General features: G+C 54.9%; 9 protein-coding genes across 9 annotated transcripts; 4 read left to right on the top strand and 5 right to left on the bottom strand.

Moving 5' to 3' along the window:
• Positions 1-1,230: 1,230 nt before the first annotated feature.
• N656DRAFT_703120 (DUF1977-domain-containing protein) lies at positions 1,231-2,364 on the bottom strand (the record flags this gene model as incomplete). The annotated part of the gene is made up of 2 exons (XM_064811078.1): positions 1,231-1,772; positions 1,833-2,364. 2 exons carry the CDS (start codon positions 2,362-2,364, stop codon positions 1,231-1,233), a joined length of 1,074 nt encoding a protein of 357 aa, XP_064673402.1.
• An 854-nt stretch (positions 2,365-3,218) lies between these two features.
• On the top strand, positions 3,219-3,911 carry N656DRAFT_775813 (uncharacterized protein). The gene has a single exon (XM_064814508.1). The coding sequence runs from the start codon at positions 3,493-3,495 to the stop codon at positions 3,850-3,852; it is 360 nt and encodes a 119-aa protein (XP_064673401.1). The 5' UTR covers positions 3,219-3,492; the 3' UTR covers positions 3,853-3,911.
• Positions 3,912-4,732: 821 nt separating this feature from the next.
• Positions 4,733-5,792, bottom strand: N656DRAFT_787440 (uncharacterized protein; the record flags this gene model as incomplete). Its single annotated transcript, XM_064816605.1, has 3 exons — positions 4,733-5,023; positions 5,078-5,267; positions 5,320-5,792. The coding sequence occupies 3 exons, from the start codon at positions 5,790-5,792 to the stop codon at positions 4,733-4,735; spliced, it is 954 nt and encodes a 317-aa protein (XP_064673400.1).
• Positions 5,793-7,669: 1,877 nt separating this feature from the next.
• On the top strand, positions 7,670-7,926 carry N656DRAFT_775808 (uncharacterized protein). Its single transcript, XM_064814507.1, has one exon. It carries the CDS (start codon positions 7,677-7,679, stop codon positions 7,914-7,916), a length of 240 nt encoding a protein of 79 aa, XP_064673399.1. The 5' UTR covers positions 7,670-7,676; the 3' UTR covers positions 7,917-7,926.
• A 378-nt stretch (positions 7,927-8,304) lies between these two features.
• On the bottom strand, positions 8,305-9,742 carry N656DRAFT_775806 (NAD(P)-binding protein). The gene is made up of 2 exons (XM_064814506.1): positions 9,386-9,742; positions 8,305-9,321 (listed from the first exon to the last, which is right to left on the bottom strand). The coding sequence occupies exons 1-2, from the start codon at positions 9,513-9,515 to the stop codon at positions 8,534-8,536; spliced, it is 918 nt and encodes a 305-aa protein (XP_064673398.1). The 5' UTR covers positions 9,516-9,742; the 3' UTR covers positions 8,305-8,533.
• Positions 9,743-12,470: 2,728 nt separating this feature from the next.
• Positions 12,471-13,863, top strand: N656DRAFT_795520 (uncharacterized protein; the record flags this gene model as incomplete). Its single annotated transcript, XM_064817423.1, has 2 exons — positions 12,471-12,616; positions 12,753-13,863. The coding sequence occupies 2 exons, from the start codon at positions 12,471-12,473 to the stop codon at positions 13,861-13,863; spliced, it is 1,257 nt and encodes a 418-aa protein (XP_064673397.1).
• Positions 13,864-14,882: 1,019 nt separating this feature from the next.
• Positions 14,883-18,579, top strand: N656DRAFT_842636 (TBC-domain-containing protein; the record flags this gene model as incomplete). The annotated part of the gene is made up of 1 exon (XM_064819053.1): positions 14,883-18,579. Exon 1 carries the CDS (start codon positions 15,139-15,141, stop codon positions 18,577-18,579), a length of 3,441 nt encoding a protein of 1,146 aa, XP_064673396.1. The 5' UTR covers positions 14,883-15,138.
• A 1,068-nt stretch (positions 18,580-19,647) lies between these two features.
• N656DRAFT_795518 (uncharacterized protein) lies at positions 19,648-20,232 on the bottom strand (the record flags this gene model as incomplete). Its single annotated transcript, XM_064817422.1, has 2 exons — positions 19,648-19,827; positions 19,882-20,232. 2 exons carry the CDS (start codon positions 20,230-20,232, stop codon positions 19,648-19,650), a joined length of 531 nt encoding a protein of 176 aa, XP_064673395.1.
• A 379-nt stretch (positions 20,233-20,611) lies between these two features.
• Positions 20,612-21,916, bottom strand: N656DRAFT_702525 (uncharacterized protein; the record flags this gene model as incomplete). Its single annotated transcript, XM_064811029.1, has 2 exons — positions 20,612-21,520; positions 21,575-21,916. The coding sequence occupies 2 exons, from the start codon at positions 21,914-21,916 to the stop codon at positions 20,612-20,614; spliced, it is 1,251 nt and encodes a 416-aa protein (XP_064673394.1).
• Positions 21,917-22,740: the final 824 nt, after the last annotated feature.

Genomic DNA, 22,740 nt, shown 5'->3' with positions numbered 1-22,740 from the left:
GTATATAACCCTACGCCTCTGCCGGGTGACCTGGCGGGAGGAAGGAGGGTTGTAGGCCGTGAAGTTCGGAGAGAGAGAAAAAGGGCATAAATTGATTGATCGCAACAGAGGGGCCGAATTGAGGACAGATCTGGACAGTCGGAGCGCAACCGTAGTTATCAGTATCAAAGCACTCCTTTGGCTAACTTAGCGTTTCGGCGAGGAGACCTTTGTGCGCGCTTGCATCATAGGTGGGCGGTCTACACAGTAGACTTGGAGCACTCAGGTAGGCGGCCTCGCAGATGACGGCTTCGTAGTTAGGTACGGGTACGTCTCCCCCTAGGAGTGAAAATGGTTGTGTTGTGTGAAGCGCAAATACTCTGGGTTTTGAGGAAAGAAAAGCAGCTTATCCGCAAACCTAGAAGTTCAAAGCGTAGCATCTGCGAACGCATTGCACGCTGCAAGAAGTGTCTGGTTGGAGAGGAAGGTGTTACTGTAGGTGGTTGGCCCAGGTGCCACCGTCCTCCGTCATTCTGCTCCCAACGGCCGGGGCTTGGCCCGCCGAGCCCGCTAAAGGCTGGTTCTGCGGGGCAAACAATGGGGCGATTTTCCCTCCAACCCCACGGCTCAAGCCACGGGTCTTTTCTAGGCCTCGTCATCCCCCCACAATCAGCCAAATAGCGTGTGCTTTGGCGGATCAGCTTATGATCAGCTTTGGTTGCTGCTACGAAATCCTTGTCGATTTCGTTCTCTTTTGGCTATATGGCTTGCGCGTCTCGATCGTGTATACTCATACCAGGCAGCTAGCTGGAGGCTACACTTCCCAGGTAACGACGAGGTGAATCCAGAAGGTTACGAGTGCGGAGCTAACCATAGATTTACCCGGCTCCTGCCAACGATGACCGAAACTGCTTCACCAAGTATCACCTGCAGAGAGATCCTGATGTATGTAGACTACATCCGTATCACATATGATACTAGGCCCATATACTAGCAGCAACAGTGTTCCATGCCTTGGTCGTCGTATCGGGAATTATCCATTGTAACGACACCTATATCTATCATGATATTTCTTCGCTGCATTGGGGGCCATAGCGGCGGGTGAGTTTACAAAATGCTTCATATGCAAGGTTCTCCCAACGCCAGCAACAAAGTAACCTCCCATGAAAAAGAAAAGCCAAACACTCTGGGCCATGTACATGCCTTCCTCCCTGATTCCATCTTGAAACCATTATCTAATCTATCCCCGTGCTACAATTTCATCGACTGCAGCCTCCGACAGGCCGGCATAGGGTATGAATTCGCCAACTCCATCTTGTCCGGATCAGGGCGTAGCCAACCTTGGGCAGCGTTCCTCAATTGCTGCTTATGCGCCATTTCCTCCTCGCACTTGATCCGGAGCTCCTGAACGAGCAGAACCTCGGCCTTCTTGTCCAGCGAGTAGAGCTTGGACGGACTGTACGACTGGATGTCCTGCGGGTTGAGGTAGTATTTGACCTTGTAATTGGGCGTTGTCCGTTCCATCGTGTACAGCGGCGGGACCGGGTTATCAAACGCCATGGTAGGCGTCGCTGGGGTGCCGATGCTCGAGATGCCCGACAAGAGCGCCGAAAGAATGGGCCAGATGACAAAGATGAGAATGGGCAGCAAGCCAACAAGCGAGCTCCACGTGCTCGCCGGCTCCTCCTGACCGGGGTTGCGGGGCCGGCCCCTCGGGCGGTTCCCGCCAAAGTTGTGCACCCTGATGCCCGGCCCGCCAAAGTTGAAGACAAACTGCGGCCCGCCGTCGAAACCTGGGGTAGCAGTTAGTTAGTTGTCCATAAGTCCCAAACTCAGACACAACAATCACCCACCTGCAAACGGCCCACCAAACCCCCCTCCACCGCCGCCAAAGAACCTCGCGAACAGCTCCTCGGGACTGATCTCTTCCTCGGCCCACATGCCCCCTCCCCCTGCGCCCGCCGCTCCCCTGTTCGCGAAACCCGCAAACGGGTTCTGCGCCGCGTGCTGGGCATTCGCGAAGCGGTTGTCGGGGTCCGTCCCAAAGCGGTCGTACTTGTCCCTCTTCTCCTTATCGCCCAGTACGCTGAACGCCCGCGACACCATCTTGAAGGCCTCGTCGGCGTGCTCGTGGCCGTTCTTGTCCGGGTGGGTCAGCAGTGACAGACGGCGGTAGGCCTTTTTGATCTCGGCGTCGCTGCACGTTTTTTGGAGCTCCAGGATCTCATAAAAAGCGGTTGGGCTGCATCGTCGGATGCGGAGGACGGCGGCTTTCTGCTCGGCCGTGTACTTGCGCTCTTGATTGCCCTGGTTGTGCTCGCGCCGGTTGCGCGCAGAGCTGTCGTTATGGGAGGCCGAAGCCCCCGAGGCAGAGGCATCGGGCATGGTTGCCCCTTCGGTTTCGGCGTGTGTCTATGCGGGAGACGTGGCGGTTGCGCTGATAAGGGGCGCGTGGTTGCTGACTGCTTCGCTCAGATAAGGATCCACGGTGAAACCGGAGGAACAAGCGTAGGACCGAAGGGTACCGTGAGGCCGGTCAAGAAAGTAATCGCAGAGATTATGGGATGCAATGTCAATATTGAGCGTAGTATCGTGGTCCGCGTTGAATTGGACGTTGCGCGAGGTCAGACTGGAAAGCGTGGCTTTTTCACCAACGCCGTGCCAGTCAATCAAGATTCAAGAGCTCCGGGTCTGCCACTGCGCCGAGCAGTGTCCGCAGAATTGAGTGCCGGAAACAATCGCAACCAGAGACTGGCCACGCAAGACGTATGGTGGTCCAAGGAACTGATTCCGGATATGAGAATCAACGATGGTTTGTCGAGCTGCGGCTACATGGTAGTTATCAGAAGCAGTTCTGGAATGTCTGGAACACATCTTGAGAACAGGGCAGAGGGTCCGTGCGCAGTCATCAAAAGGCTTGGCGAGATGTGGACAGGGGGATGAAATCGAAATGTTTAGCCTCCAAGCAGGGGTCACCGACGTCATTGGCCAAAAGTTCTGGAAGCGCCGTTACGAAGGAAGAGAGACTGGTGAGGGCGTGAGGGACGAATTACAATGGAATTATGACAGAGGGAAGAACATCTTCTGAATGACCGAAAAAGACGACTACGAACTCATTTTGACCAATAATCTGAGCTTAAATACATAACACTCCAAAATCGTCACAACTTCTTGAAAGATGCAGCCCCAAGACGACCTCGACGGGCCGAAAGGCATCAGATCTAAACTCTCAGCCTGGGGAAGTAAGTCACTCGCTCGTTCTACCCATGTTTACCCACCAGCCGTCCTCTTTCCCTTTCTCCTTATTTACCATCTATGCATTCCCACCCCTACCCTCATCATTCATGGCCTCAACAACCCATGCCTCACTCCTTCTATTTTCTAATTCCCCCCCCCATGCCATTTGATGCGACATCCCCTTTAAACCTCACCTACCACTTCTACATGTAACAAATTAACACCACCTCTAACATCAACAAACTAACCCAACCACCAGCATCCGCCCTCCCCCCAATGACCCTCACCTCCCTAATCACCGCCCTGCACCTCCGCCCCTTCCAGCCGCTACCCATGCTCTTCGCCCCGCTGCTGGTCTTCAGCAGCTACCTGACACTAGCCGGGTTCAAGATTGACGGGGCGGGCATGACGGCGGCGTGGAGCGGCATGTATGTGCTGCTAGCGGCGCGGCGGCGGCCTGGGACGAGGATGGGCATGGGAAGAGCACTTTCCCTGCGTGGATTTGTGCGCGGTTCGGCCATGGCGCTGGGCGCGGCCAACACCGTCGCGGGCGGCTACGTGTACGCCACGGGCAACAGGAAGCTTGAGGAGGAGGAGAGAAGGGAGGTTAATCGGTGGGGGGTTTATAGGGATTGATTTTTGTCGATTGGTTTTGTTGGGGGTGACGGTGGTGGAGTGGTGGAGTGGTAGGAGTGGTAGGAGGGGAAAGGGGGGGGAGGGAAACGGGGAGGGGAGGAAACGGGGAGGGGAGGAAACGGGGAGGGAAGGCTAGGTTGTCTGTTGGGAGGATTTAGGGATATAGCTGGCAAGCTGTATTCTTGAATCAGGAGCAGGAGGTGAGAACACTATGCCGCTGTACAAGAACATTGTATACTATTCTTCCCCATTACACATTGCTCTCACCACAAGGGGAGCACAAACACTGGCGGCTGGTGGGAAAGCCATGGCACAACCAACGCTGGTGCACTTCACAATTAAATGTTTATCCGGCTAGCCAGGGTACACTGTACTATACAAGGAAAGAGAGAGGTAATGAAAGAAATGCAAAAGTACAGTCCAGGAACGCCAGGGAGACGCCTCAGCACTTGATTGTCTCCGCCTCAACCCAGTGTTGTCTATGTTCCCCAAATGATGCAGTGCGTATGTGCTCAATACTCCAGACAGCCGGACCCAAGAGAAGAAGAATGTTCGTACACGACAATCCCGTTCCGCCTCCGCACACAAACGTTGCAACCCCCCTTGTCCAATGCCGCTTAGTCCTCCCATCATCCGATCTCCGGACCAGCAAGCGGGGAATCGCCAAGAAAGTGCCTCTTTCCGCCCGATAATGCGCGTTATGTGGCGCTCCGTGTGATGAAACCCTCGGAGAAGAACCAGTGGGAAAGAATCGGCGATTCAATAACCGTTTCGGAAACGATTTTATGCCAATATCCCGAGCGCTCCGCCCGTATGAAAAGCAGATGAAAACCGAGACCAAGGCAAGAGTTGCCTCAGGGGGCTTTCCCGCCCGCTGCGTTCACTTCGGCAATTTCCGGTTCGGTGCCGTGGCTATCCTGGTGCTTGAGCCTAGCCAAATAAGAATCATGACAAAGGCAAAGAAGGTTGCTCGCAAAAACCTCTCAGTCCGAAAGGGCCAGCTTGCTTCTCGAAAAAGATTCGATATGTTTGCGAGGTCAAAACCAGTGATGTAGGTAATATCACAATCGCGAGCCTTGGGGTCCGCGTAGCTCTTGTACTCGCTAATGATGCTGCCGAGGTCCCACCCGGAAAGTTTTCGGACAACGGCAACAACACATCCCGTGCGGTGCTGGTACTGTGATTAGCAGAGGGTCCGACGGTGGGGAAGGACATTGGTGCTTACCTTGCCATGGTTGCAGTGAATAAGGAGAGGGTGGTTCCGCCGGTCCAGAACTAGACGGAGGATCGACTTCATTGTCTTGATGGGAATATCCTCTTTCTTAGTGCCCTTCATGTCGATCACACATTGTCTAATGTTGTTCTTTTTGATGAAGGCTTCATGGCCTTCAGGGAACTCCTTTCGAACAAGGGTGCTGGTGCTGAGTTAGTACAGACTGTCAAAAGGCCCTTGGCAGGGGGGCTTACATGATCGTTTTAAGTTTTAAGCCCTCAATAAAAGCATAGTCCTCTGATTGCGGAAAACTGCTTCGATAAACCCCTGGTACGACAATACCAAAGTTGGCAGGTCGCGTCCCGGCTGGGAGATTCTCGACTAGCTCCGTGATCGAATAGGCGGGGTGGGTAGTTGTCGCGGGCGGGTGGAACGCGTCCGAGAGATCAACGTCACCCCCTCGTCGGTCTCGAGTTGCCAGCCACGAAGCTCCATCCTCAGACTCTTCATCTGCGGGGCGGACAAGGGGTGACGCCTCAAAGCTCGTTTGACTGCTGTGGACTGTCCCCGTCGAGATCGAATGCCTTCTGTCTGCCTCGCCCAATTCCGCTTCTTCTTGTTTAGCCATTCGGCTTGGTTGGTCCTCTTGCGTCTCTTTTCCCATATCATACTCGACATATGGCCTTGCACTTCGCTTCGACACCACCGCCTTGTCACCCAGCAACATGGTAAATTCTGGCCCTGAGTAGCACCCAGAACGGTGGAAGCTCCGGCTGAAGGATCGTTGTATCTCTTTTCGTGCTAGGACCCTTACGCTAACGGGCAAGTTTAGAGAGGAATTAGAGGATCCGGGTCGGGAGGGCTGCCGGATGGGTCGGGAGAGGCGGCGTAGATGAAAGTAAGAGCTGATTGATCGGCGGCACCCGGGTTTGGGCCGCTCGTAAAGAGGGCGTAGGTCAAGAAGGAGGCAGATTCGAGGTTGCCAGGACAATTGGAAGTCCCGACGCACTCCGATGTGCGGTAGCCGGTCTCTATTTTACTCTCTTCATTTTTGACAGGTTTCTAGAAGGGTGGAGAATAGGGTTCGTCCTTTCGTCGCTTGCTTAAAAGAGCGCAAGACGATGAAGTGCCCCTAGCGATGCTTGGAGCGAACAAGGGCAGCGAGTGGCCGGAATTCGGTCGTATGATGGGAAAAATGGACTGAGCAATATTGCAGGAGACCGGCGAAGATTGCTAGCAGGCAGGAACTGAAAATAGTCAGCAGCCTGACCGAAGGTTTTCTGGCAGGTGCGCACGAGGGTGGCTTGGGGTTCCCGCACTAGCGTGGGGGTTGCTCTGGGGCTGGTCAGGGTTCTGTGATGCGAGGCGCTACTGGGGTACTGTACGTAAACGTAAGGTAACGTATCGAGCAAACAACCCTTCGGTAACTGTCAAGGTAAGGCCAGAAAGTAAGGGAGAATGGGGAATAACTTGGATATTTGACGCGGAAAATCACGGACTGCAAGTGAGAGACAATTGTATTTGCCACAGTTGGCTTACTCACACCGATTTCCAGGTTGTCTGCTGTTGATCGGCTAGCGAAGAAGCAGCGAGAGGCTATCCAGCACCGAAGCAATCGACGAGTTGGATTGATCAGAGACCGGCGCAGTGGAAGGGCTCCGTCAAGTTCAAGTTGCCCTAGTATACGGAGGTACCGTAGGCGTGACGGTAGGCCTAGCCTTCAACTAGGCCAAGGACGGGAGTGGAGCCAAGTGCAGGGTATCCGGAGTTAACATCGGCTCCGTTATGCTCATGACGAGTTGTGCAAGACTTGCGGAAAGAGAGCTTTACAGCTATCTTGACGACACTGATGAGAATACTGCTGCCGGTAGGTGTTATTATACCAACCTCGTTTTCCAGACGCTTCTTTGCGCATTCGCCTGGGCCCAGCAATTTATTTTCTGCAATCGTAGGTTCGCTTTGGCCCGCCCCCGCATCTTGGATACGTTGCTGTTCTTGTACTGTACAATACAGTACTTGTACCCAGCTCTTGGCAGAGAACTTCTGTCTACGATAGGGATGTAATGTACGTACTTATTTGCTCGCGGTGTCCAGTAGGTTATGTTAGCAATGTGCTTGAGATACAAGGAGCTTAGTGTATACGTGGTCGTCTCAACGTGTATGCCATCAACTCTCAGGCAATTCCTCAAAGCGCAAAGGCAGCTCAAGAGGTTGAATTTCGTGACTCGCGACAAGGGATCGCTAGACGTTCTTGGCGTGGCCGCTGAGCACGAGACCCGCTTCAGGTTAGTGACCCAGAGAACTTCAAATCGTCGATGAAACTGCCAGCCAAACATCTTAGCTGTAAACAGATTCCCTTGACAACAGATGCATCGCATATCCATTCCCTATCGTGCAATCCGAATTTGTATAGGGCCGACTAGAAAGTCCGAGGAGATGAGGAGGATGACAGGGCGGCGTAACTTACAGTATGGAAGTTAATGACAACCGACGACGACGTCATCGTTCCAGTGCCCCGGTTCCTCATCTCAGCTGCCAACATGACTCAACTCTCAAGGCTCACACCGTCCACGCAGAGACGGTCGGACTCCCTGAGGGTCTCTAACAATTCATGCTGGTCTCTTCACTGAAGGGCTCGCGTTATCCAGATCCCATTCTTGGCAACTTTTTGTATGTGCCTTGGCAAGGACACACTGACCACCTAGATTTTCCTGTTACGGAGCACAGGCCATCTTTCAAGGTCAACATTAATCCAATTTTTCATTCAAAACCAACACATCATCCACACACCTTAAGGCTAATGGTTAGGTTAGGGTTAGTGGCTAGATTAGCGGTTATGATTAGTGGTTAGGATTAGGTGTTAGGGTTAGGATCCGGGTTAGAGTGAATATATGGATGAAAACGTTGGAATGTGTTGTTCGAAATGTCCGAGCTTGCACTAACAGTGGGGGTTGTGGAGAATGGGATCTGGGAACGCATGATGAAGCTGTTTCTCATGGAGATGCGTCGAAAAAATGCGCAATGCAGCCCAGATCGAGAGGGCCAGCCTCGAACCAACTCCACAATCGCAGGACACCACATCCCGCGCTTATTAAACCACAATAGCAGCTGGCCCACCCTATTGGAACGAACCGACGCTACTTTATGTACTGCCGCTGCCATGCTACGCTAATAAGGTACCTTGCTTACTGCATGAGAATCCAGAAACGATACCGACAGGAGGCTTGCAGCTCCTCGAGAACTTCTAGAATTTAGATCACTCCATATGAATCTAACCCTAACCCTAACGCAGCTTTTGATCAGGTACGGGAATCATCAGAAAAACCTTTCCCGTCGCATCTTCCACGGGCGTGCAACTCGGCCCGGAATGTATTATGATAGCCCTTGAGTAGACCTGCCGACATGCTGACAAAAAATCGACTATAACTCCCATCTGCTAAAAGCATACAACCCAATGAACCCCCCTCATCACGCCAACCTCCCAGGAACATAAGGAAGGCCAGAGCTCAGCCCACCATCAACCGCCCAAGCCTGGCCATTGACGTAGCTGCTCTCGTCGCTGCCCAGGAACAGCGCCACGCGGGCAATCTCGTCCGCGTGCCCGGCCCGCCTGAGCGGGTTCAGCTGGCCGATGCGGCCCTGGGTGCCCCGGGCGCGAGCGGCGTCGAAGACGGGCGCCGTCATGCCCGTCTCGATCAGGCCCGGGCAGAGCGCATTGATGCGCACGCCCGTGCCGGCCAGCTGGAACGCCACTGTCTGCGCGATTGAGACGACGGCCGCCTTGGACGCCGAGTACGGGGTCCCGCCGGCGTTGGACCGCAAGCCCGCCACCGAGGCCGTGGCGATGATGCTGCCCGACGCGGCCGGTTTGGAGGCCGAGGTGAGTTGCATGGCGGGCGCGGCGTGCTTGGCCGCGAGGAACACGCTCAGCGAGTTGACCCGGAAGGTCTCCATGAACTCGTCCGGCTCGATCTGGCTGAAGTTTACCACGGGGCCTGTCTGTCCTGCGTTGGCGAAGAAGACGTCCAGCCGCCCGTACCGCCGGACGGCGTCCTGGACGACCTCGCGCACCGCGGCCTCGTCGGCCGCGTCAAACTGCCGTGTGTGCACGTCGACCGAGGGCCATAGTGAGTTGATCTCGCGCTTGAGCGCCTCGAGGTTGGAGTCGTCGTAGTCGCAGATGTAGACGGCCTTGGCGCCGTTCTCGGCAAACTGATGCGCCGAGGCGCGGCCGATGCCGAGGACGGAGTTGGCACCTTTGCATTCATGTAAGTGGTTTTCTCATGACTTGCGATGGATAGTTGAGTGTTGAGAATATACCGGTAATAATGACCACCTTCCCGGCAACCCGTGGCCCACCGGGTGCGACTTTGGCTATCGGCGGAATGCTGCCTTCGGGGGCGAGCTGATTCCCGATAGCCTGGACACGTTGCTTGGCTGCTTCTGCCATGGTGTTTCACGCCTTCCAGCTTTGCCTGCTGAGCGAGAGATTACTGGAATTCCCTTTTTGAGTGAGGTTTGAATCTTACGGTAGCAGTGTTGTGGGATGCAGGTTACGGACGGGTATATACTACCTTAGTGTCACCTGGTCGACCCCGCTAGAACGACGGACTTGGGTTCAACATTGTCAATTCTTACACGATCTTGGCCTGGCCTTCTCACTTAGGATGACAAGAGTCCATTGTCCCAACGCTTGAGCCGTCTTTTTAGTACCTAGGTTCGTGCAGTCACCACCGTCGGTACCAGTGTGCGGAAGCGGGGTGTTTGAGTGGGCCGAGGTTGACTAACACACCTCGGCTCAGAGTCCGAGGTGCTTAGCTAGAGCATCTGAGCACTCACTCACCCGCTCCTTCCTCCTCAACTGCTTCATCAGTCCAGGGTTCTGCCTTCCTATTTTGAGCGCACCTGCCTATACGCTGTATATGAGATTTCGAGGTGTTCCCTACGCCCGACATCATGGTTCGTGAACTGGATTATTTCCGTTAAGTGCCATCTCTCACCTCCGGGACCATTCGGTCGAGGAATAAACCCGCGCCGGCGATGTCTGTTGAGAGCCAGCGCATCAGGTTATCTGCCACGGTTCCTTACGACTGGTGATTATTCTTTGTCCACGCAGTTGTTTGGACATGAGCAAAAGGAAACGAAGGAGATGATACTCAACAAAAGGCCTGCAAGCCTCGACTTTATGAGAGTGAGAGTCTCTGATCGTTGGAGCCACGCTTCCAATACGGGTCGGCCTTCATCGATCCGACGCCTTCATCCATCGGTTTCTCCACTGACCGTAAGCTCCGGGCCGAAGTAGGGAACACAAGATGCTCTCCGAACCCTACCATTGGCCTAGCAACTGCCATTGCTAGCATTCGGTGTTACGCAGATCACCAAGGGTAAAAGATCTCATCTTCATCGTATACGCTCAATGCGGAACAGGGACGTCGAGACCCTTTCCATCATATATAGTACGGACAAGTCCATATCGGAAGCCCTTCTATGCCTGTCTAGGACGAAGCTCTCAAGGCAAGGACCCAGTCAATCCAGAACCTGAGATGTGCCCGGTCGTGATGCGGCATGCCCAACAGCATACTCGGCAACCCCTGCCTCCGACCATATGGCTGCGGATTTAAGAAGTACTTTGCTTGCATACGTGCGCAAATAGTGTTAAGGGGCACGGAATTCGTCCCTCCCATCACCTCGTCCCACCGCCCTTTGCGGGCATCGCCAGTTACTTACGATTACCACAGGGGTCCGCGCTAAGGATACAACACCCAGGGACACAAACCTAGATTGAGCCTTATTAACTTGGTGTGACTGCTGTTATGGCGGAGGATACGGGAATCGGTTTGCTCCCGGGCCAGCATGGAGGGATACGACATCTTGATGGCGCTCATACAGCGGGTATTGACGCGCAAGACATTGCCTTGCTGTGGAAAAGTGCTCGTCTGTGACGGAATGCAAGGTAACTTGAAGAGGCTTCCAGTATCTCGCCCTCCTATTTTTCAAGGATCTCTAGCTGACTGATATACAGTTTGCCAGGACTCAAGACATTCGGCGTATGAGCTCACTCACCGCTTGGGCTAGATTCACGGACAACCCCCTCCTTCCAAAGAAGAAAGATCCGCGTGGCTCTACTACGTAGGGCTCACTCCGAGTCCTCCCACAAACACGCGACGGCAGGGTCGGGTATATGCATGCCGTCATTTCTCGACTGTTATTACAGATGCTTCCGCTACCCAGCAGCTGCGTCTATCGCTATTCTCGTCAAGTGACGGATGGATGCAGCCACCGTGTAACAGACCTCCGCTTGGTCAAAGGGGGCCTTGTTGCACATTATATTCCATCCTTTGACTCATCTGCTCTCGTTAACTGCTCTCTCACCAATCACTTCTGAGAAGAAGACTCGACGGCTAGCCGATACCCTGGTAGCGCTGAATTGTGGTTGCACGGCGCTACGGGTCCTCCAAGTCCGAAAGCCCAACACGTAATGAACCCTGGTGTAGTACTGCGAGTCTCCGCGCCCTGGCGTAGATCGCTCAGCATGGAGATCTTGCTCGCGTGTGCCCCTGGCCGGTGTTACTTCAACCCCTGGTTCCTAGATCTATTATGGCGCTGGCAGATACGATCTGTTTCCCGATGGTCAAGGGCCCTGGCTGTTCTTACCTCCCACTGCCCCTTCCTAGTGATATTGTTTGCCTCTAGCATCCATTTGTTGATCGTCAACTCATGTTTCTTGTTTCTCTTCGCATTTCTTCCACTTAGCCTTTGAAACTGCCATCTTCCTTGGATGTATTATTATACTCAGCTTCGTTGTATATCGCCATCCACCATCTCACCTAGACGCCCTTAGGACATTAACTCAACCGCAACAATCAGGCAGCATCAGCGATGGAGAATCTTGCAAACAGTATCGACACCCACGACTTCGGCTGTGAGTGCTATTTCAACACGACCGAGATCAAGCAATGGAGATGGAAGGAAGATCCGCCTGAATGCCTGCAACGTTGCAAGGTTCAGTTCATGCGTGGTGTCTTGGGTGGCTGGCAAGAAGGTCCAGGCTGGGTCGACGGTTGCAGGACCTTGAACACGGCGATGCCCATCCACGACTTTTGGTCTCTTTACTGGTGCGACTCGACCTTTTGTGGGGTTGGGATAGATCAGGCCGGGGGAGTAGGGCAAGACCGTGAGTGAGACCGGGCGAAATTTGGCTATCAGACTTTAAGCTAAAGCGTCATGCCAGCCAATGTTGATCTCATCATCAACACCTGCCACAAGTGAGCCTCACAAAAGTGCCTAGGGTTTGCAACTTGCTGACTGCCGGTGGCCACGACAGCATAGGGTTCTATTCGATTATCGATCCGGGGCCACCGCCTCCTGGCTTTAAGTGCCATACAGAATTGGATGCGCCCGAATCATGTCGGCTGTTCCTATCCCCGGCTCCAACCCCTTCCTCAAGCATATCCTGGCATCAAACATCCACCAGCACGGGATCCTTAGCCGCGAGTGGGACAGCGGCGTCTTCAACACACACCTCTGCAGGCTCTGCCGTGACTACAAGTAGTACGACAGAAGGGCCTTCAACGGCTTCTGGAAGCGACTTATCCATGGGAGCTAAAGTTGGGCTTGCAGTCTCTGGAGCAATCATAGCAATCGTGCTCTTGTCCTTCGCCCTATTTTATTTCCGACGACGAGAAAGCAAATACCGAGCCCTCCGACGAATTCTGGGCTTACCCATCACGCCATCCGACGACCCGCCAGTAGGTAGTTCGCCATCACCCCTAATCCCACCCCTAAACCCGGGAAGCGACAAGGGTCACCACCGGTCACTGACGCCACCGCTCCGACTCGGCGATCGAAAATTCCTCCAATCCATTCTCCGATCTGGGAGCCCCTCACCGCCCCTGACCCCTCTCGCGCCGGCGTACAGTTCCCAACCGGGCGGCGGCAAGGGCAGCGGCGTGTTCCCGGCTTCTCCGATCTGCTCGCCGACCACGAACAAGCTGACCCCGCGCCAGGAGCGCATAGCGCGGGGCTACTACGCGGGCCATGCCCACCATTCCTCCATCTCATCCGATCCAGCCGGAAGAGCCTCCCCCTTCCTGGTCCCTCCCAGTATCCCAACTGCCGGTTCCCGCAGCAGCCTCACCAGCCGTCATCCCGACGGCCAAACACAAAACCGCACAAGTGCAAGCAGCCAGGGCACTGGCACCTCAACAGCAGCCACGGCGATCTCCACCACCTCGTCCTCAACTCTGGTGGGTACCGGGGGCCACTCTCCGTCCTCCCTCCGCAACGAGGCACATCCCCCTGGCACTAGTATCAACAGCAGCATCCAATTTCACCATCCGATCCCGGTTCACCCCGTCTTCGAGGGAAGGGCAAGCCCAACATCCACAGCCAGACCGGAATTCCCCTTGCGCCCAACGAGGCCGCATGAGACGTCCCGAGAGATAGCTGACTTGCTCACGGCAGCCTCGTCTAGAGGTGGTTCCACCGGGGTACTAGCAGCCAGGGGGCAGGGAAGAGACAGGGAAAGAGAAAGGGGAACGGCAACGCCCCCTCCGCCATCATCATCAGCAGCAGCGAGACGCATGCTCGTTCCGCCGCCGCCTCTGAGTCCGCCCCCTACGCGTGCGCTGCCCAGACCGCCGTCTTCTGCTTCTGTTGCTGCGAGAGGGAGTCCTGTTCCGGTTGGGCCGAGTCCCCTGTCTGTGTCTGAGATGTCTGAGATGGGGAAGGGGCTGGGAAGGTTGGATGTGTCGGTAGAGGAGGGTGTGGGGGAGGGTGAGCCTGAGGGGAGGGTTTGAATTTGGGATTTTGAAGAGGGGAGAGGGATGTTCACCTTGAATTCTTCGTAGATGGGAACGTGCTACAAGGAGTGAATGGGGGAATTGTACCTGGGGAGAGGGAGGGGGTAATGAGCTGGCTGGAGATTTGTCCTGGCTAGTTAGCTCGTCTTTGAGAAGGAATAGCGTACGTGTTGGTTCTGACATGGGCTATATAGCTGCAATTTAGGAGGTTGGCTATATAATCCGTCGTTGTAAGTATTCTGGTTGTCGGTTAAGACCCAAGAGAAACATTTGTGAACGTTGGAGGTGATGTGTGGCCGAACTCGGACGCTAATAAGTAAGGACTGCATTTGGACTTCGGCCGCATGGCGTATGAGACGTGCGTCAGATGAGATGATGAACGAACGATCTGAATTCTACAGCGAGAAGGAAGAGGAAGCTGCTGGGTTTGCCAAACACCGGAACCCAAGATGCATATAAGATAAAGAGAAAAGGGTGTATTGTCTGCGGGCCGCTGCGGGCCGGCATCGAGATCGACGGCAGGGCTGAGCCTGATCTTGGCCGGCAGTGATTCACTGCCAGTGAATGCCCAAGACTCTGGGCAGACAGTGCAGCATCCAATAGACTACACGGTATTCGTAGTCTAAAGCGATCAACTATAAGTTAGTATGACAGAAATCTTGCTGGTCTTTAGACCGAAATAAAGGGATTAAACACGTCAGCCTAGTAACCCAAGCTAGAGGTATCCGAATATAACTTGGATCGTTGGCCGAAGTTAATGTCCATTGTTGCGACAATGGGGCACGGAAAGGGGGCATGTTTGTTGTGAGGCGAAACAGGTAAACACACTGTGTAGTGCACGGTGTATAGGGCAAACCGCCCATCTGCCAATCGGCAAGCGTGAATTTGGGGCGGAGCTAAGGTCCTCGCCTGTGCATCCCCTCCTGCAAATCCCGCCCCAGATCCGGGCTCTCAAGGCACCGAGTGGGCTGCATGACCTGCATGACACTCGATTACCGCATACTACGGCCCGCCTTGATGCGTAGCACATGAAGCAGTGTACTGCACTTTAATCTGTTGTTTTCAAACTAACCCTACTTCTTTCCCATCTTTCTGCTGCTTCCCCCATCCGACAGACCGATACATGGAAAGCAAGCTGTCACAGCGACTTAACTCTAACGTTAACGAACGTTACCAGGCGACTTGCGCATGCAACACCCTTACTGCTGCTGTCGTAGCAATACAACCCCAATAGCTACGAATTTGGGCCATGTCGCATCCTGAACCGGCGATATGGATGAGACGACTGCTTCTTCTTCGTCGGCTCCGCTAGAGCGTTCAGTCTCACAGCAGTCGGGTGTCTCGATAAGGAGCTACCGGTCGACCGCCCGCGCACGCAAGAAGCTCACATCCCAGCCCTCGAGCTCGGCTTCATCTATCGCACCCTCCGACAAGTCTTTGATCTCGTTTCCGTCATTTTCTCCCGACTCACCCCGCGATGAGCGATCCTCCTTCCTCCGAGATGACGACGACTCGACCGTGACCTCGTCGCGCAAGACGTCCGGCCAGAGCTTTGCCGTCTCAGAGCAGAGTGAACCGGGGCAGCAACAGGGGCCGAGCCAGGGGCAGGATAAACGGCCACAACCCACTACGACTGTTGATAACCTCATCAAGAGCTCGACAACAGTAACTGACCGCGGCGCGTTATTCGAGGATGCGCCACTGGCCTCGCGCAAGATCCCGGGCGCATTGCACCACGCCGACGACCAACATATCGAGCGCCTGATTGCCCGCCATGGCGCTGTCAACCTCGTGCGTCAGATCGCTGAAGACCTGGCCGAGCGTGATGCCCAGATGGCGAGTTTGCGTCGCAAGGCGGACGAAAGGGAGCGGGCGCTGCGCAAAATCATCCTGGAATGTGGCCTTTCTAGTCTTGATCTTGAGACACGGCTGCGCACGATCGAACAAGAAGCCAAGGCGAATGGAGCCGCCAAGGGGATAGTCGGAGAGGGGCTCTCGGATCTCATGACAGACGCCATGTCTGACGATGTCAGGCATCCCTTTGCCAAGGATGCCTTCGACGACGCAACGATCCGGGCGAATTCGGTGCCCCTCCCTGCCCGCTCGGAGGCCGAGAATGGCAAAGGCACGACACGAGGGTGGAAGGACTACATCTGGGGTGGTACAGTCAAGAAGACCAGTCGCGCAAGCAGCATGACCCGTGAAGCCAGCAAGGCACAACAGCCGGCTGTCGTCAAACCCAGCCCGCCGACGGAGCGACGGCCAGCACTGCCCGAGGACCTGTTCAACCCGCCGGGGGAAAATTCTGGGAGAAGCTCAAGCAGGGCCTCCAGTGTTCACTCGGCGCATGCTCCACGGAAACCATCTCTGGCAAGCCTGGCACTCCGTCTGGTTGCAGGAGGTGCCACGGCGGCCCGCGATGGTGAGCCTCGCGGACGCGCGAGCAGCGTACAGGGCGGGGGTTCGCTCCGGACGCCTTCCTCATCGAGCGTGAAGACGAACACCTCCGCACGTGCTGTGTCAGCGCAGATCGGAGGACCAAAGGCCTTGATGGCGATGCGTCGCACTGCTGGCGGTACAGCCCGGCCCGTGGATGTCCCGCCTCGGTCACAGCTGCAGGATCGCTGGGATATGATGGAATCCAGTCCTGGGGGTGACGTGGCTGCTCGGCACCAGAGCTACGGTCCGGTCGAGATGGACACCATCCTACCACCAGAAGTCCAGCCGCCTACACTGACGCATATCTACAATAATCACGCCGGGGCTGACTATTTGACCGACCGCTTTGGCTTCATTTATGACCAGCGCAGGAAAAAGCGCCAACGTGAAGCAGCCCAGATGGCCCGCCACGCCAAGAAAGGTAGCCGCACCGAGATGCTGACCAACGGTCGGAGCAGTCTCTCTCCAGTCTTGCTAGAGGACAGCTCAAGTGGAAAATGGGATATGAGTAGTGAAGGCAGGCCGGGAACGCCTTGTTCGTCGGAAGAGCCACGAGAAGAGGCCAAACCTAAGAGATGGCAGGACTACTTGAAGATTGCAACTTTCCCTACTGAGCTGCTCTCACACATGCCGTTGATCAGCGCTCAGGGCATAGAGGTGTTGGAGGCCAGCGAGACACCGAAGTCACCGGCGCAATCACCCATAATCGTGACTGAAGAAAGAGGCTTCTTGCCGTCGGCCACAACCACGGCCGCAATAGCACCTATCGAGGAGAGTCAGCCCACTTCGGAGTCTGAACAGCCTCCAGCAACACTTGCAAAGGAGGATGCTGAGCCCGTTAGAATGCTGCTTGAAAACCTTAACCAGCTCCACGACACCCTTCAGCGAGAGAAGACAGTACGATGGAATGACTTTCTCAGAAAAGTGCGAGCAGAGCGCAAACGGGACGGAGAGGCCGCGGCAGCCGCAGCGGCGGCCGCAGCCGAGGCACGTTTCCAGCGTGCCACCGCGGTGATGCCCGAGACCCGGATTGGCGACGGTGAGCTGATCGGCGTCGCAAGCCTTGGCATCCAAGGCAAAGTCGGCCGCGCCAAAGCCAATGAATTCAAATCCCTCGTCCTCAGCGGCATTCCCGTGGCCTTCCGTGCCAAAATCTGGTCCGAATGCTGCGGCGCCAACGCGCTGCGCATACCAGGTTACTACGAGGACCTGGTCAACCGGTCCGAAGACGCCGACGACGCCCAAGTAGTCGCACAGATCAAAGCCGACATCACGCGCACCCTAACCGACAACATCTTCTTCCGCAAAGGGCCCGGCGTTGAGAAGCTCCACCAGGTCCTCCTCGCCTACTCCCGCCGTAACCCCGACGTCGGCTACTGCCAGGGCATGAACCTGGTCGTAGCCAACCTCCTGCTCATCACGCCCTCCGCAGAAGACGCCTTCTGGATCCTCGTCTCCATGGTCGAACACATCCTCCCGCCAAACTACTTCGACCATTCCCTACTCGCCTCCCGCGCCGACCAAGTCGTGCTGCGGCAGTACGTCGCCGAAGTTCTCCCCAAACTCTCCGCCCACTTTGACGCCCTCTCCATCGACCTCGAAACAATGACCTTCCAATGGTTCCTCTCCCTCTTCACCGACTGCCTCTCAGCCGAAGCACTCTTCCGCGTCTGGGACGTGCTGCTCTGCACCCCGCACGACGGCGGCGCGTTTTTGTTTCAAGTCGCTTTGGCCTTGCTCAAGCTCAACGAGCCCCTGCTCCTCCGCTGCGACTCCCCCGCGAACGTATATACCTATATTAACCACCAAATGACTAACCATGCGATAAGCATTGATGGGCTGATCCAGGCCTCGGAGGCGCTAAGGAGATTGCTGAAGAAGGAGGATATTGAGGCTCGCAGGGCAAAGGCGATTGAGGAGGAACGGGAGCAGGTGAGAAGACGCGAGGAGAGGTTGAGGGAGTATAAGAGGAGGAATCGTCCGTCGATGGGTGTGCTGCAGCAACAAGCGACGGGCCTTACGGCGAGTACAAGTACAAGTGCCATGTCGAGTAGGGACAGGGAGGTGACAGTGCGCGGCAAGGCCCAGGGTGCTCCGCCGGTGGTTAGTCAGGAGGAGGTTTTGGTTAGTGCTAGCAGTAGGGCTGTTAGTCGCTGTCCTAGTGCTAGTGGGAGTGAGGTCGCTGGAGGAGGAGGGAGGTCGCCTTTGTTAGGGGCCGTAGGGGCTGCGAAGGCGGGTGCGGCGGGTGAGGGTAAGGGGGAGGAGGCTGCCTGAGAGATGCAGGTTCCTCTCGGTTACGCGAGATGGGGGGTTTCTTTGCTTGCTTAAACTGGATGAGGCTCGGATCTTCCATTTCATTTTTCACTCGGCTCGGCTCATTTGCATCGGGAGATACCAGCGATCGTTGTTGCATATTCCCTTTCGTTATTTGCTTTCCTTAGATTGGGGACACTCTTGCGATACCCGATGGTTACTTGGACGTGGGAAGTGGATGGCGCGGCTCGAAGTAGAATGGGGATAGTAACTGCCCGTAGTCCTGAGATCCGCTGGTGGTAGGGTCACTCATTGGGCGGATGGAATCCAGATGGTTGACAGAAAGTCGAGGGTGCTGAACCGCGTCAGGATGCCATCTAATCCAGGGCGCAGACAAATACTATATAGAAGTCACGACTTGGGAGCCCGGCAAGTTTGTGGACGTCTGGTTAAGACCTGCAGCTTCATAACTAAGGTTTGAATCGAGAAAGCGGCACTGCGAGTAGCCGTTCTCTCGATGCTTGAAGCTTCATGATTGTAATCTCTCTGATATTGTTTCGAGGGGTGACTGGTAGCCATTCCTATTTGGGCTCTGATAACCAAGCTCATCATGTCACATACCCTCAGGGATCTGGCCTGCAGTTATGCTCCAGCTTGCCACGGTAAGAGACAACCGCAGATCGTGACAGTTCCTAATCATCTGTCATACTCCAATCCCAAATTCTCAGTTATCACCCCTCCATTGACTCCCATCCCAGATTCCCAGGAATGCCAGCAGGGTTGGTGGCGAATAGAACGGCTCTTCCTCGCTTTCGACAGACCAAAGGTGGTTGCAGGTAGTAAGGAAGGAAGGAGCTGGCTCTTCTCCGAGGTTGATGGGGTCAAAAACGCTAGGTTGCTGGTGTGATGGGGCAGTGATCGAGCCGCATAACGGGCGTGACGGTAAAGGTCGGGTTAAACAAGTGACATCTTTCAGCGTGTTTCGGGTACGCATCGTCCGAAATCTTGAAATCCGAGGTCGCGAGGTGCTGCCTGAGTTAGTCGATCTGAATCTTGGATGGGGCGAGGGAATCGAAGTACTTACGGCGACTAGTCGTCAAACCCCGAACCTGATTCTGTACGAGCAGGGCCTTCAGGCGAGTAGTACTGGACGAGGAGTTCGAACGTTTTCTTAGGATTGTACTCAGACGGCGACCATCCAAGCGCAAGGAAGTCCTCCTCGTCCCAGATTCCGTCCCAACCAACGGTGCTTTTGATGTATTCTTCCACCTCGACGCAGTCCATCAGCTACTGAAGACAACCAGGTCCCTCAGGCCTGGGGACATCTTTGGTGATGTATTTCGCAAGGCTGAAACACTCTAGAACTAGGAGGAGCTTCTCGCGCCATTCATCCAAGCCATGAATATCCTCAAGCACCTTGAAAACAGGCATTTTGTGATCCCGGGTGGTGTTCCGAAGATAGGTAAGTCGCTCTTGCTGCACCTGGACCAACTGCTGAATCGATTGAGTCAACTGTTGGCCAGTCAACTGCTGAACAGACTGGGTCAAAGTATGTTGTTGTTGCAACTGGACCAACTGCTGAACCGCTTGGGTCAACTGCTGGCTCGACTGAGTCAACTGCTGAACCGACTGCATCAGGATTGTCAGGGTCTGAGCAATATGGTTGTCGGCCATCTTGTCAGGTGAACTGGAAGAAGCCCGGCTGTCGAAGTCGATTTGTTTCAATTTCGTCAGGTTCAGGTCGGTCAAGTTTGGCTTGGTCAAATCCAGGTAAAAAAATCGACAGTGAGACGCAATAAGCCGTGATTTTTATTGCGCGCGAAGCAACAAAGCGCTCAACGAGTTGTGGCGACGCGTTGAAAACCAGCTTTGTTGATCGGTTTGTGGAAAGGAAAGAAAAAACCCAAGCAACTGTGTGGTGTAGAGAAAACCAGGGCAACCACAGGCAGGTAGGTGGCCCCACGCGTCAGTTGACCGCAGAGCAGTTTCCAAAAGGTTTATGTGACTGGTTTCCAGGCGAAGGCAACGAGTCGAGGGATGTAAGTTCAAAGCATCACCCCTCTCCCTCTGTTCTGCCCTGCCACCACTCCCGCAGCCTGACCACCTCCTCCTTGCACCAGCCAAGCGTCTCTGGATGCTGTACCCACCAACTTCTCCCACTCTTTGGTCGATCGCTCACGTATTTCCTCAACGACCCGCCCTCTGACAGGTGGTTCTTGACGCCCAGGAGCAATACAACGCTGCCTATGGCGGGCGTGAATCCTTCAGGGTCCAGGAATGTCGAGAGTTGGACGTGCTTGGTGGTGCTCATGTCAGCTAGCCGTGCCGTGCGCTGCCTGTATGGCACGATGTGAGATGGTTGCACCTCTGAGAGGGAGACAACAACTGCGAGAACGTTGACCATCCAGTTCTGCTTGTAAGGGAGGTTGGGGATGGCGCGCAGTTGAGTGAGTCTAAGGGCTTGCGTTGGGTCGTTCGGCCGCCATGGGATGGATTTGTCGTGGATCTGGTTCTGTTGGACAGCCGGTTCTTGTGGTCTTTGTGGGGTGTCTAAAGCGCTCAGGGTAACTCGACGCTCGTCTGCCCTCTCTGTAGATATCTTGAGGGTTTCAAAAGCGTCGTCAGAGTCGGTTATGTAGTCATCCTCGCCGACATCCTCATCAAGCTTCGGCTCTTGATCCGGTAATTCAGGATCATGGCCTGCTGGATCCACGACCTTCTCATCAGACGGTGACGCTGTAACTTCCTCAGGGGGTTCATCTTCCACCAGTTCATCCTCCATCTGTTGTGGGATATTCTCCAACTCCTCTCCTCCCTTTTCGTCCCACATAACCTCATTCCCTTTACCATCACCCTCACCCTCCTCCCTTTTGAGAATCTGAAGATACTCCTCATTCCACCCAACCGTAACCAAGTCCCACACAACCAAATACGCCATCCCCCCTTCCCGCTTATCCTTCCCCTTCTCCTTCCCCTTCCCCTCCCGCCCCTTCTCCAAATCCCCCAGACCACCCACCCACCTCAACTCAAATTTATCAACCCGCACATAACACCCTTCATACACCACCCCCCGATCAATAAAAGGGTACATCTCAGGCCTGACCAGGGCCTGGATACACAGCTCGCCGTCGCCGAGCAGGAGGCGCATGGCGCGCAGGCCGGTTCTCCTCCTCCTTCTCCTCCGTCTTCCACTATCACTAGCATCATTATCACCACCATCTTTGTCAAGGGCCTCAGGGGGGATGGGCACGCGCCGGTCAATGGCTTCCACCAGAAAGACCGAGCCGGGGATACAGTATCGGGTGCGGAGGATGTCGGTTATGAGCAGTTTCGGGTCGAGCGGGGCGGCTGGGTCCATAGAGACTATGCCCTTGTGTGACGGGGACGGGGAGGTGGGCATGGTTTTTTAAGATGGGGATGATGAGGAGATGGAGGTGAGGACGATGATGGTTGTGAGGATTAAGGTGGCATTACTGCCGTCGAGGGCGTGTAAACAGACTCAGGGCAGGGCAGGGCTATGATTTTGTGTGCATGGTGGCGGCTTGTGAAGTGAACCGTTTGGTGGTTACCAGCCGGGCCTGTTGTAGATCAGGGAGGCATCAAGTTGATGTCGGAAGAAGGTACAGATCAACAGAATGCATGTGGATGGAAGTTACGTTAGTGCAAAGTGAACCCTAACCCGGGGTTCAAAATGAACCAAGAGTTTAGCTAGAGTTTAGCATACGAATACAAGCCATAACGATGGCTCGTTAGATCTTGTCGTCCTCACAGTAGCGACATAGACGGCCACATAGAGCACACTGAATCCTGCTGTACAAATCTGGGGGCGCACAAACACCTGATATCCAGCATCACCACCATTTCCTGTGACCACTCAGCAAACATCTCGTTGTATTCCGCCAGGTATCGAAACTAGGAGCTCTCTATTAAGTACGGAGGGCTGGGTAATTAAGGAATAAAAAACAGCTGCAAAGATGGGGAGGAGCTTCGGGTACTAAAAGGAAAATAAGGTAAGAAGTCCAGTCCACGGAATACGAGTTGCCCACAAGACGTAAACACCATAGGCCAAAGAGGGTATGACGTGTAAGCTGCATAGAATTGCGCCGCGCTATCCTCCCCACCACTCTCCCTCAGACGCCATTTTGGGGTATGGAGGGTTTGGCAATGCGTTTGCCGGGATAT

Source organism: Canariomyces notabilis, assembly GCF_033297395.1.
Source record: "Canariomyces notabilis strain CBS 508.74 unplaced genomic scaffold N656scaffold_3, whole genome shotgun sequence".
Taxonomy (NCBI): Eukaryota; Fungi; Ascomycota; class Sordariomycetes; order Sordariales; family Chaetomiaceae; genus Canariomyces; species Canariomyces notabilis.
The sequence above is the reverse complement of the archived record's forward strand: the minus strand, read 5'-3'. Positions and strand labels throughout refer to the sequence as shown.

Bases quoted from the DNA above. Each gene is read 5' to 3' on its own strand.
- N656DRAFT_775813 (XM_064814508.1), top strand. From the start codon at position 3,493: ATGACCCTCACCTCCCTAATCACCGCCCTGCACCTCCGCCCCTTCCAG.
- N656DRAFT_775808 (XM_064814507.1), top strand. From the start codon at position 7,677: ATGCTGGTCTCTTCACTGAAGGGCTCGCGTTATCCAGATCCCATTCTT.
- N656DRAFT_775806 (XM_064814506.1), bottom strand. From the start codon at position 9,515: ATGGCAGAAGCAGCCAAGCAACGTGTCCAGGCTATCGGGAATCAGCTC. The intron at 9,322-9,385 runs GTATATTCTCAA...ATGAATGCAAAG, and splicing joins GAAGGTGGTCATTATTACCG to GTGCCAACTCCGTCCTCGGC.